The sequence below is a fragment of the Nymphalis io genome, chromosome 26 (assembly GCF_905147045.1).
Source record: "Nymphalis io chromosome 26, ilAglIoxx1.1, whole genome shotgun sequence".
NCBI classification, from domain to species: Eukaryota; Metazoa; Arthropoda; class Insecta; order Lepidoptera; family Nymphalidae; genus Nymphalis; species Nymphalis io.
The window spans coordinates 7,760,552-7,773,757 of record NC_065913.1 but is presented as its reverse complement, the minus strand read 5'-3'; the positions used below and the strand labels follow the sequence as shown (position 1 = coordinate 7,773,757).

The window sequence follows — 13,206 nt, the reverse complement described above, 5'->3', positions numbered from 1 at the left end:
GCGAGAAAACACTATTACTTTGTTGGAATTCTAATGTTTATTTTTACTTTCACGTCGTTATATTTATGGAAATGGAATGTGTGTGATGAAGTTATCGATGAATCCAACTACCTGTAAGTCTGTATTATGTTATAATACAAATAGCTACGCGTCCATAATATAATTCACACTTTTAAAATTAAAGCTTTACATTACGTCTCATGAAAAAATCGGAAAATATGTAAAAGTACAATTTAAAATGAAAAAGTGGCTTTTTTTTTAATATATCAATAAAAACTGGACAGAAGTCACGTCTCTATAGAAAAGGCTAGGTGCTTTAATTATACCTGAGTATTGCTGTGTAGATTTCCTCACGATATTTTTTTTATACGATAAATTGACAACTCGTTGGTATCGATTTGTATCCGCTATCTTCGGGTCAGTTCCATATATTGACGAGCCGGTTGGCGTGGTTGGTGGATGCTTGCCTTTGACGCCGAAGGTTGTGGGTGCGATTCCCACCCAGGACAGATATTTGTGTGCATTAACATGTCTGTTTGTCCTGAGTCTGGGTGTAATTATCTATATAAGTATGTATTTACAAAAGAAAAGTTGTATATCAGTTGTCTGGTTTCCATAGTACAAGCTCTGTACAAGCTTAATTTGGGATCAGATGGCCGTGTGTGAAAAATGTCCCAGGATATTATTATTATTATATATTATGTTTACTAGAACATCATTAATTAATTATTAATTAATGAAACCTCGCACTATACTTACAGAAAAAAACAGATCCATCATGTTAGCTGGTAGTATTTACATTTGTACTTGCGTGAAACTTAAAAAAAAAAACATCTTTTAAAACAACGTTTTGTTTTGCCATGTCCACAGTAAAGTAAAATTACTGTTGGGATAAGATGGGAGACCATTTTGAAGTGTTTCATGTCATGTCACCATGTCAACAGATTTCAAAGCAATTCCCGTTTGTATCCAGATGAATCTGGCAGTGGATGTCGATTCCCAGTCATATATCCATTTTCAAGAGTAGCAAAGAAATATGACAGAAATATGCCGAAAGTTGTCTGTGATGGAGAAGATTGGGTCGAATGTAATGTATGTATATAGTTTATGAACTACCTAAATGAACGTTATTAGAAATTATTTATCATTGGTGTTAGGTATAGTCTATGTGTACAGCAATTCTCCCCAAAAACACTCATGGATTACCGTATTTCCAAATATATACAAATTCAAAAAGACCAACAAGACCATAGAGTTTGGTGTTGACGGATTCCGTTGTTTGTCAACTTTTGTAACCAACATACAGGTGGACAGATAAACACATAAATTTCAAACTCAGGTTAATCTATATTGTAAATGTACCGTAAAGACGAACATTCGAAAAAATCTGTTTTTTCGTTTTTCATAGCCCAAAGACCAGATCACCGCATGATCTTCAATTAACCTGAGTCCCTACTGATAAAAATTGGTATTATTATATGCATTGTGACTGTTTATCAAACTTTACAGATGTCCGTCTGTCAAGTAACGAAAAATATTCTCACGAAGATGAAAAACATAGAATGCCATTACAGAGATATTAAATATGTAGACGATCACAAATACGTGATAGCTCCCGCTGTTATAAATTATAACGATGGGAAATACAATTTAAATGCAAGCGATTGCTTCAAGGTCTCGTGCTTTGGACATGATAGAAATGGGTAAGAGTTTAATTAACAATCAGGAAAAGTTCCGCTGCTGTACTCTCTTTTTGAGGGTAATTTTGGAGGTAATAACAACGCGCTGCTCTTATACATATGTGAGATTATCATCCAACACATGCAGATTTCTTCATGATGTTTTCTTCATCGCCGATGTCGAGATAAATTACATAAAAATTAAGCATTTGATTGATGATATTTATTTATCTTTGCACGTGTTCTAGTGGATTGGCATTTTCGGCTAGTTACATATTTAATGGATACATAAATATAACATTATTGCAAAGAACAGTTATCCTGAACGATACAATATATATCAAGAAATAAAATTAAATATTGTATGAATATATTCAGCTTTTCAAATAATCTAAATACAACAGCACCACGAGCTCGGAGGCATAATCGCCATTAGACAAATCTCAGTATGTTTTTTTGAGCCCTTAGTAGATCTTTTACTTGGTGGTCTGAGCTCTTAATGGTTGATATGACGATTTTACTATCATAAAATATAATATAACAGATTTCAATGCTATTCAGTTTTAGTATATTATCAAAGAGATGGCACGGTTACAATTGTGGTATTCGTCCCCACGAACCCCCTCCTTCGGCTCCGGGAAGAGAGAAGACCATAAATGTTTTAATACTAGGCTTCGATTCTGCATCGCGTAACGGTTTCATTCGAAAAATGCCGAAGAGTTATAAATTTCTGAAAGAGGATTTAGAAGCTGTATTTCTTAACGGGTAAGAACTTTCTGATATTATTCCTGACGTTGATACACTGAATACACCATATCAATATGTAACTCACCTAAGGGACTGTTATATTCCTCTGCCGTCTAGTTTCTTTGATTACTTAAGCTATTTCACCAGTGTTTGCGCAAACACTATAATATCTCCTGCACAGTTGGCTCATCTCTCTTGAGATTGGTCGCCGTGGCCGAAATCGGTCTGGAGGACATTATTATTATAATTTTTGTACCATGTAGTAAAGTATTGTACTGTTTGGTACCATTAGTTAGTTCCATTATAGTACATTAATGCGGGACAATCGAATCAAAACTCGGAATAGCACAAGACGGTTACTCTTAGGAAAATATAAATATTAAATTGTAAATAATATCAAAATTTGCAAGACAGTACAACATAATATTTATTTCTGTACCGTACACATATCCAAGCACATGAAAAACAATGCAAAATATACCTTTTTTTAATAACAAATAAATTACGGACTGCCCAAGATAAGGATGGTTGGCGTTCTATGGGGGAGGCTTTCGTTCAGCAGTGGACGGCAAAAGGCTGAAAAAAAAACAATATTCTGATGGTTCTCAATAATTTGATGGTCCCATTCAAGAGTAAATTTTATCTTTTTAATATATCTTATACGTTAAACACTTTTTCTTTAATGCTTGATTAGTTCTGTCTTCTTCATTCAAATGTTGAATCAATGATGATAGAAAGAGAGAATGAGTATTTAACCAAACACCCGATAAACACATTCATAAACAAGGCTATGTTATGGCCCTTAAAGTTACATTATTGTTCACAGTTATAATATAGTAGGAGATGGAACTCCTGATGCTCTCTTTCCGATCCTATCTGGTAGGACTGAACTGCAGCATCCTTACGCGAGGCAACGCTATTCCAAGGACATATATCTTGAGCCGAATTTGTTTATTTTCCATACAGCTAAACAAGATGGGTAATATTTGTTAATCTTTCTAGTATTTTCAACTAGTAGTAGTTACTTCGTTACGATTTCCAATATTCCATTAAAATTTATGTACAATATGAGTGCCACTTCGCTATTTTATTACTTCTTAATTAAAATCAAGACATGATTATAATGAGATTTATATTTTGAAAGCTACCATCTATATGTCAATTATATAGCAGATATTTAACCAACAATAATATATAATTAATAATAATAGCAAACTGCCGAGAGGTTGAGCCAGTTGTAGGTGGGATGATAAGGAATGACTAGACAAGAGGACGCCTTTGGCCAACCGGAGATCCAACTGGGTCATAATAAATAAATAATATCTATATTTGTATTTCACTTTATCTAGTAAAATATGTATTGCTAGTACATAGCTGGTACTATTCAAGGTTAAATGGTGATGATGTTATTTTATAACTTTAGATGAAAAATCTATTCTAGTTATCAAACAGCTTACTACGAAGATATGCCCTGGATAGGATCATTTCAATACCGATACAATGGGTTCAGCAGACGTCCTGCGGACCACTATCTTAGGTCATTCCTCATGGAAGAAACTAATCATGGTTCTAAATGGTGGAAAGGTCTCAACAGGAGATACTGCTTGGGGGCGACGCCGCAGTATCTGTTTTTACTGAATTTGACCAGACAGGTTGGTGTTTTTGTGTGTTATTCGTATTTTAGAAATTATTTATTTTAAAGAAAACTACATATATAAGATAAATATATACATTTTATTGCTGCCATTTACAAGCTACTACTTATATGTATACATTCGTCGCGGATTCAAATGGATTACCATTTAAATGGCCGCTATTGTCATCGAATATGTTAATTTTATTAAATCAGTTAGTGCGCACGTCCAGCGCTGGCGCTGTCCTGAGAGCAAGTGACCAAGAGACCAAGTGTGTCACTCGACAAACGATCACACGCACTACTGGAAGATACACCATTATATTTTTATATTTCAATCAGTCGGCTGTGTAATAAATACCTGTGAAATATTAGGTCTTTACATATGAAATTAGCGTTTTGTCTTACTGACCACTTTGATCTGAAATATCTCCTCTTTGGTTAAGAATTCTAAATTCAAATTTATAAATTTATTTAGCGGGTACATTTGAGTTTTGAAAACACTCATTCATTTGTTTTTTCCTCATTATTTTTTCTTTGGCGTCGCTTATTACCGCACAATTTAAAACATGAAATATCGGTATATTTACGAGTACGAGTTCTACCGTGGCACCAGTGCTGCAGAAACAGCTCGAAGGATTAATGATGTGTACGGCGCTGGTGTCGCAAAAGAAAGCACGTACGTTTTTGGTACCAACATTTTCGTTCTGGAAATTTCGACCTTCAGAACCAACCCCGTGGACGGTCCAAAGTGGGAAATGAAGAATTAAAGGCTATTCTAGAAGCAGATCCATCACAAAGCACTACAGAGATAGCTGCAGGCTTCGGGGTAAGTGATAAAATTGTATTAGTTCACTTGAAGCTAATCGGGAAAGTAAAAAAACTTAAACGATAGGTACCTCATGAATTTTTTTTTTTTTTTTTTTTATAGAAAAGGAAGGCGGACGAGCATATGGGCCACCTGATGGTAAGTGGTCACCAACGCTCTTAGACATTGGCATTGTAAGAAATGTCAACCATCGCTTACATATCCAATGCGCCACCAACCTTGGGAACTAAGATTTTATGTCCCTTGTGCCTGTAATTACACTGGCTCACTCACCCTTCAAACCGGAACACAACAATATCAAGTATTGCTGTTTTGCGGTAGAATATCTGATGAGTGGGTGGTACCTACCCAGACGAGCTTGCACAAAGCCCTACCACCAGTTGAATTGAATTGAGTGAATCGAGCTTGCAAACACGACTGTTGTGTTACTTTGCTCACCTGACACAATAATGATGGGATTTTAAATCGAATCATTACTTGTGATGAAAAGTGGATACTGTACGATAATCGGAAGCACTCGTCGCAATGGCTGAACCCTGGAGACCCAGCCAAATCCTGCCCTAAACGAAAATTGACTCAGAAAAAGTTACTTGTGAGTGTTTGGTGGACTAGCACCGGTATCGTTCACTACAGCTTTCTAAAATCTGGCCAAACGATTACGGCAGATATATATTGTCAGCAACTGCAAACCATGAAGGAACTGCTGCCAAACCACCGAGATTGGTCAATCGCTCTAGACCCATGCTGCTTGACGACAACGCAACCACTAAGTTAGATGAGCTACAATTGGAATATCTGCGACATCCACCGCCTGTCTGGACCTTGCTCCATTAGATTACCATTTTTTCCGGAATTTGGACAACAAGGAAAAAAAGTCAACTCCGATAAGGTAGTCCAAACCACCTTCAAAGAGCTTATTGATTCCCGCCCCCATGGTTTTTTTAGGTAATGACAATTTCATATGTAAGGACCTAATATTATTATATTGTGAAAATATAAGTCACAACTTGACGTCTGACAACCGAAAACCCATAAGCCATCAATCACGTCGTGTTGTGTTGCTATTCTAAAAAAATAAGTGACGTTGTAAATTGTTGCTGAGACACTCGAGCTCATGAGAAAACGACGAGAACTACCATCGTTTTTGTCAGATAAGGCCTTAAACCGAACAATAAAAACGCTGACGCGACGCGATCTCCGACGCTCCAATACCCGTGCCATCAAGGCTGCGATTGAGCAAAATCGGGGATCGAAAGTGTTCGCTCGCAAGTTTGGGAGGCCGCGTCTGACAAAACTTAAAACTGAAAATGGTGGGGTCGTTACCTCTAGGCCTGAGATTATCGGAGAAGTAGAGAGGTTTTATGGGCAGTTGTTCTCTTCAAGATCGGATAAACCCATGGGAATCAGTATTGATGACCAGCGCGCCCCTCTTATGCGCCATTACTCCGAGGAGCTCCCGGTCGTTGACCAAGGAGAGATTAGGGCGGCTCTAGAACAGCTTAAAAACAACAAATCTCCGGGAGATGACGGAATCACAACAGAGTTGCTTAAGGCAGGCGGGACTCCGGTCCTGAAAGAGCTAGCAAGCCTCTTTAATTCCGTCATCCAACATGGCAAGACCCCGGAAACGTGGAGCGGGAGTGAGGTGGTACTGTTTTTCAAGAAAGGTGATAAAACCCTCTTGAAAAACTACAGACCAATCTCCCTCCTGAGTCACGTGTATAAGCTGTTCTCAAGAGTCGTCACGAACCGTCTCGCCAGACGACTTGACGAGTTCCAGCCCCCAGAGCAAGCCGGCTTTCGATCAGGCTACAGCACCGTGGACCACATCCATACTGTTCGGCAGATTGTGCAGAAGACCGAAGAGTACAATCAGCCGCTGTGTATGGCATTTGTGGACTACGAGAAAGCCTTCGACTCCATCGAAACCTGGGCAGTGCTCGACTCATTGCAGAGATGTCATATCGATTGGAGATATATCGAGGTACTGAGATGTCTGTACAACGCCGCTACAATGACTGTCCACATCCAGGACTGTAAGACGAAGGCGATCCAATTGCGCAGAGGGGTGAGACAGGGGGATGTAATATCCCCGAAACTGTTCACCAACGCGTTGGAAGACGTTTTCAAAACGCTGGATTGGACTAGGTATGGAGTCAATGTAAACGGCGAGTACATCTCACACCTTCGATTTGCCGACGATATCGTCATCATAGCAGAGTCGCTGGAACAACTCACCGAAATGCTGCGTAGCCTAGGCGAGTCTTCCCGGTGTGTCGGTCTCGGTATGAACTTGGACAAGACCAAGGTCATGTTCAATAGGCATGTCGTGCCGGGACCGATATACGTCGAGGGGAAACCTCTCGAAGTTGTTAGTGAATATACCTACCTAGGACAGATAATACAAGTCGGTAGGAACAACTTCGAGAAGGAAGCCGATCGAAGAATTCGCTTGGGATGGGCAGCATTTGGCAACCTTCGTCAAGTCCTCAAGTCGTCTATACCGCAATGTTTGAAGACGAAAGTCTTCAACCAATGCGTCTTACCTGCCATGACATACGGTGCCGAAACGTGGACACTAACTGCGGGACTAGTCCACAAATTCAAAGTCGCTCAGCGTGCTATGGAGCGAGCTATGCTCGGAGTATCTTTGAAGGATAAGATCAGAAATGAGATTATCCGGAAAAGAACCGGAGTCACCGACATAGCTTGCAAAATTAGCAGGCTGAAGTGGCAGTGGGCTGGTCACGTATGTCGTACGACCGATGGCCGTTGGAGCAGACGAGTCCTAGAGTGGAGACCGCGAATCGGCAAGCGCAGCGTAGGGCGCCCTCCAGCCAGGTGGACCGACGACCTTAAGAAGGTGGCGGGCACCAACTGGATGCGGAAGGCGGAGGACAGGGAGCTTTGGCGCACCTTGGGAGAGGCCTATGTTCAGCAGTGGACAACGATTGGCTGTTGATTGATTGATTGATTGATTGATTGTAAATTGTTTGTCTCTTGCATATATAAAAAATAAAAAACAAATGAAGAAATTAAACACATCAGAAGACTAACAATAGTAAGGATGTTATACATCAATATGTCCAATATGTTGTAGATACTACAACTAGTAGGAAAAACGAATCGTTTCTTAGTTTAGCTTCAATGTATAATGCTAGTAAATATAAAATAGTAGCCAAGCGTCAGTATATAAAGCTGCATTATTATTTCTTTTGTCTAGTTTATCTATCAATTCACTATATACGTTATTATGACCGAGGTATCCGTCATTGATCTATACTCACACGTAATCACACGATAGCAGCGCTGAGCGCTTTCTATAGACTGTATTACGGCGAGTGCTCTGACGAATTATTCTTTCTAATTCCTGCTTCCCCCGTCCTTTATAAGTCCACGCGTGCTGGCTCTCGATGTCACCGCCTAACTGTGACATCAATTCCATCGCGCACAAAGAAATTTGGCAACTCCTTTCTTTGTCGCACTTCTAAAAAATGGAATTCCTTACCAACCACGTGTTCCTCTCCTCTTACAACCCGGGTTCCTTCAAACGAGGCGTGAAGAGGCATTTGTGGGCCGGCAAGGCGAGGGCGGCTAGTGCAGAACATTCTTCCCGACTGTACCGGCCGTCGTCGCGTTTGGATTTTACTACCACTTACCATCAGGTGGAGTAGAGTAATTTGCCCTCTCGGAAATATAAAGAAAAAAAATACTAACTAGTACTTTTTAATGATCGGACATATTGCTAACAAATACATATATACATTTTTATTAAACGAAATAAATACTTATTACATACATATTTAACTTTCAGTTCATGAATCTAAATGCGAAGCGTTTTTGCTTCACATTCATCGCTGATATATCCCACGATGACTTCAACCTTATATCAACTGCTGATGATGACGTAGTCGATTTTCTTGACCACATCAAGCGGAGTGGGAAATTGAAAGATACCTTGCTTATTGTAATGGGCGATCACGGACCTAGGTAACTTTAACGTTTCCTACCGCGTAATTGATTTGAGTCCAGATTCCGTTGAGTGAGCCAGTTTCATTACACACACAAAGCATCTTGGTTCCAATGATTGGGAAGCACCAACCAGAATCCTAATAATGATTACTGAAAGTCCACAGAGTTAAGAGTCCACAGTGCTAGAGAGACATTTGGTTTCATGTTGAAAATTTAATTTAATTTTATTATTTACATTATTGTTTTTAAATGAAGCAATACTAACAAAGCTTTACGACATTTTTTAATTACTTCTAAATCTGAAACAAATTGCCGTCATTTGGCTTTTTAATTAATAAGGAATCGAGTGTGACAAAGTATTACATAGAATGTTTGCAGAATCAGATGTTTGTCGCGTGAATAGTTATGGAAACGTTTTTTAGTAAAATGATATTTTTTTTTAAATATTATGGAATCATAGCATTGAGTTTAATATATCTTCCTCTTTAGTAGCTAACTAATTTTTGGTAGTAGTTCTTTAAGTAAAAAAATTAATGAAACATTTCAACATTAGGTTTTCACGAATGCGTGCAACATATCAAGGCAAAATGGAAGAGAGAATGGCTTTTATGTCGATAATACTTCCTGAAAGTCTAAAACTGGAACGACCTGATTCACTTAAGTCATTAAAATCTAATTCTAAAGTACTCACAACTCCATTTGATATCCACACAACGATATTAGACGCGATGGGCTTGGAGAATTTGGCCAGTGATTTTGTTGTACCGAATTCGAAGATACGGAGAGGATTGAGTCTTCTGCAAAAGGTATTTTACATATTAAACACTTTAATTACACACAAGGTATGAAATTGATCAAAGACATGCTTATATGCCCTTATGGATAGATTTATTCCCTTTAAATTATAATGTACTGTAGAAATATTCAAATTTGTTTTGCTATGTACTTGAAGTTTTCTGACAAAAATGTATATCGCCCGGACAGGGACTTGAACCCTGGACCCTTGGATTAAAAGTCCAATGCTCTACCGACTGAGCTATCCGGGCACATGATCGTTGAATTAAATTATATATCACTAAGCGATGTATATTCAATCCTATTAAAATATAAAAATGATACAAAATATATGTATGTCCTTTATGAAAGTAGGCTCTTATAAGAACCTTAGTATCGTATCGTCTACAATGTTAATTTTATTTCCTTAAAGAATAACATATAAAATATAATAAGAAAATAACTAAAATTTAATTAAAAACGTACATAACCGATACCATAAAAACATCTGACAGGTAATAAATCAAATGTGTTTTTTGAACCTTTAAATTGAATTACATTTATATGATTGATGAAAAATGGTAACGGCTGCGTTATTTGAGGGCTCTTCTCAGTAAAACCTACATGGTGCGCCTTGTGAAATGATGATGAGAGGTGCTCATAAGCGCCTATTTGAAAAAACGTGGACGGGCAGATGGGCCAACTAATAATAAGTGATCTCCACCGCTCAAAGCCTTTGGTTCCGTAAGAAATATCAACCATTCCTTACATTACTAATGCGCTACCATCAAAATTACACTGGCACACTCAATTTCAACCGGAACACAAATATACTACGTTGCTGTTTGTGTAGAATAGAATAACAGTATCCAAATTTCCAATTTAAGATACCGAAATCCCGTACTTGTGACGAAGCAGGAATACTACCGCATTGGTGCGTCTGTCTTAATATAAAGTGGTATAATGTTAATAAAACTGATCGAATGTACCAAAAAGCCGCAGATTCTCTAAGCGAATATATTAACAATATCACTGAAGAGAAACGGTGAGGCTTAGTATATAAGACTAACTTTTACGTGTGTGTAGTTCACTAGCAAAGTGAACTTCGACGATTTGGTGCTTCATCGATGCAAGAATTTCACCAACATTGTCTCCTATTACATTTAGTAATAACTCACTTGCTACAGCAACATACTAGACTGGATTTATTTCAGTGCACAAGTGTGTAAGAAAATACCGATGCAATCTTCTATTCCCATCCTATATAAAGTATTTTAGGGAGATTTTTTTAAGTCTATCCTACAAAGATCCAGTATACGTAGGTGGATTCTCAGCCAGGACTGTATTATATGACATATATATTTTATTACGATGTATTTCTTTACCGTCGAACTCAAGATGAATTTTAAACAGAAAAAAACTTCGAAATGAATACTTGAAACCTAAGATCCCTTATCCCTTATACCTATATCCCAAAATACTGGAACACAACAATATTCAGTACTGCTGTTTCGCGAAAGAATATATGATGAGTGGATGGTACCTACCCAGATGGGCTTGCACAAAGAAAGCTCAATATAATCGTATATTTTTTCAGCTCACTGTGCGTAAAAAGAAAATTAACTGCAATAGAATGGGTGACACGCGAAGGTTCAAAAGATAAATCAAGTAATAATTTAAGAACAAACGTGTACTATCAAATAATGGTGAAAAAACATTTTTATTATTATTAGCATTACTTTACACAAACACAGACACATATTACAATATACACAAGGGCTTGTTTATAAAAAATATTTTTTTTTGGTACTGAGCGGTCTGGCTTCGCCAAGGAGTCGACTACTTGCTATATGCAAGGCATCTTGATATGCTTAAAACATTTTCATTAAATAAAAAATTTAAACGCGAAATGTATTTGTTAGTTTCTCATTCTTTTATGAGCATCGGATTGTCCTAATTTTTTGCAGGCTTATTTAAGATCCAGGGTGTAACATAAGCTACTTTTTATATAGTGTAAATATATACATTGAAATAATGCCGCAAGTATGGCTAGTTACAGGAAAAAATGTACTGATCTTACTTAATTTAATTGATCTTATCTTTCAAATTAGTTCAATTAAAATTGGACTTTAAATACTTACAAAATCGCATCATTCCATAATCGAAATTGCTTGATGAAGTTTTACGATTTATGTGTATTTAAATTGATTCTAGATTGTAATGAGTCCTGGTCGAGCTGTGTATGAAGGTTCTATGCAATACGATACTAAACTTGATACATTTATTATTTTGGATAAGGATGTTTCTAGAATTTCAGCGTAAGTAATCGTTTCCCGCCATCATTTTGATTGCATTGTATTATTACATACAAGTATGTCGTATAATTGCTTACGATTTGCTCCTCACCTTTTCCTGAAACGTAATAAAGGACTTAATCCCCTACAAGGGCACACTTACTGACTGTTAATTTTCTCCTTTTGCCTTTATGGCTAAGATAAGTGACACGTGTTTTATATCATATAATATTTTTGATTCAATTGATCATGGCATTTAACTAAGGTTTGGTAGATCATGGTAATTGGACTAAATGCTAAAATTATTTACCAATATTCCTATTTATTAAGTGTACAGCTTGTGAAGAAACGACAATACTTCAAGGCATCAGGATCGAACCTGCGACTTCTATCATCGCTACGCATAAACCATTGCGCTGTTGACGTTTAAACTTCAGGTTATTCCTCTTTTGTTTAATTGAAGTATTTTTCAGTTACGGCGATGAGCCTGCATGTGTGAGTACGACCGACCCACATCTAAACAAGTATTGTTATTGTAAAAATATACAACTATACAATTAACAAATATACAATATAATTTTACAGAGCGTTTAATTTGTTGAAATTCACAAATAATACGACAAATCGCAAACTATAAGTGTTTTTTTTTAATTTTTCAATAAGATTGTACTACTTTATTTTTATACATTTTTCTTAAATTGACGTGGGACCATTCTAATAATAAATTGTCACTTTATCACAATCGAATCGAAAAGCGATCGTTGCCGTTTATCCGTTTTAATATACTTTAATTTAATTATCGATGATTGGCATAACATTTAATAATTAATTTTGTTTTTGACATAACGGTATGTCTTAACATCATATCGAATATACATATAAAATAGTCAAGTTGAATTGGAATTGAATCGGAAACGAAAAATCGATATTAGTAATATTGGACTTCGGCAAGTAACAATTATGTAACGATTGTAATAAATATTCCCCAACGTTGTGACTTTCAGAATATTCAAACTTGCACACATATTGAAAATCAATGAACGCACAATAAATATATTTAAATTAAAACTTAGAAAGTTTGATTTGATGTTTTTTTTAATACGAAATTCAATTGAAAATCATTATTTTTTTTATTCATCGCGATGGAATGTGGAAGCTGTGTTGATGTGAATATGTTCAAATGTTATACATAATTATTTCTTTTGTGGTTCTTGTAAATAAATGATCTTCTGTTTTAGTAGAATAGTACTTTTTCTTCGCTTAATAATGCTTTTACGT

General features: G+C 36.8%; 1 protein-coding gene and 1 non-coding gene across 2 annotated transcripts; one reads left to right on the top strand and one right to left on the bottom strand.

The window, feature by feature from the left end:
- Positions 1–97: 97 nt before the first annotated feature.
- LOC126778399 (uncharacterized) lies at positions 98–12,489 on the top strand. Its single transcript, XM_050501888.1, has 11 exons — positions 98–113; positions 974–1,092; positions 2,260–2,444; positions 3,253–3,405; positions 3,868–4,078; positions 8,703–8,878; positions 9,414–9,666; positions 10,522–10,679; positions 11,232–11,340; positions 11,849–11,952; positions 12,402–12,489. The coding sequence occupies exons 1-11, from the start codon at positions 98–100 to the stop codon at positions 12,487–12,489; spliced, it is 1,572 nt and encodes a 523-aa protein (XP_050357845.1).
- Positions 9,834–9,906, bottom strand: Trnak-uuu (transfer RNA lysine (anticodon UUU)). Its single transcript has one exon. It is a non-coding gene; the product is annotated as a tRNA-Lys (tRNA).
- Positions 12,490–13,206: the final 717 nt, after the last annotated feature.

Bases quoted from the DNA above. Each gene is read 5' to 3' on its own strand.
- LOC126778399 (XM_050501888.1), top strand. The intron at 3,406-3,867 runs GTAATATTTGTT...AATCTATTCTAG, and splicing joins CATACAGCTAAACAAGATGG to TTATCAAACAGCTTACTACG. The intron at 4,079-8,702 runs GTTGGTGTTTTT...TTTAACTTTCAG, and splicing joins TACTGAATTTGACCAGACAG to TTCATGAATCTAAATGCGAA.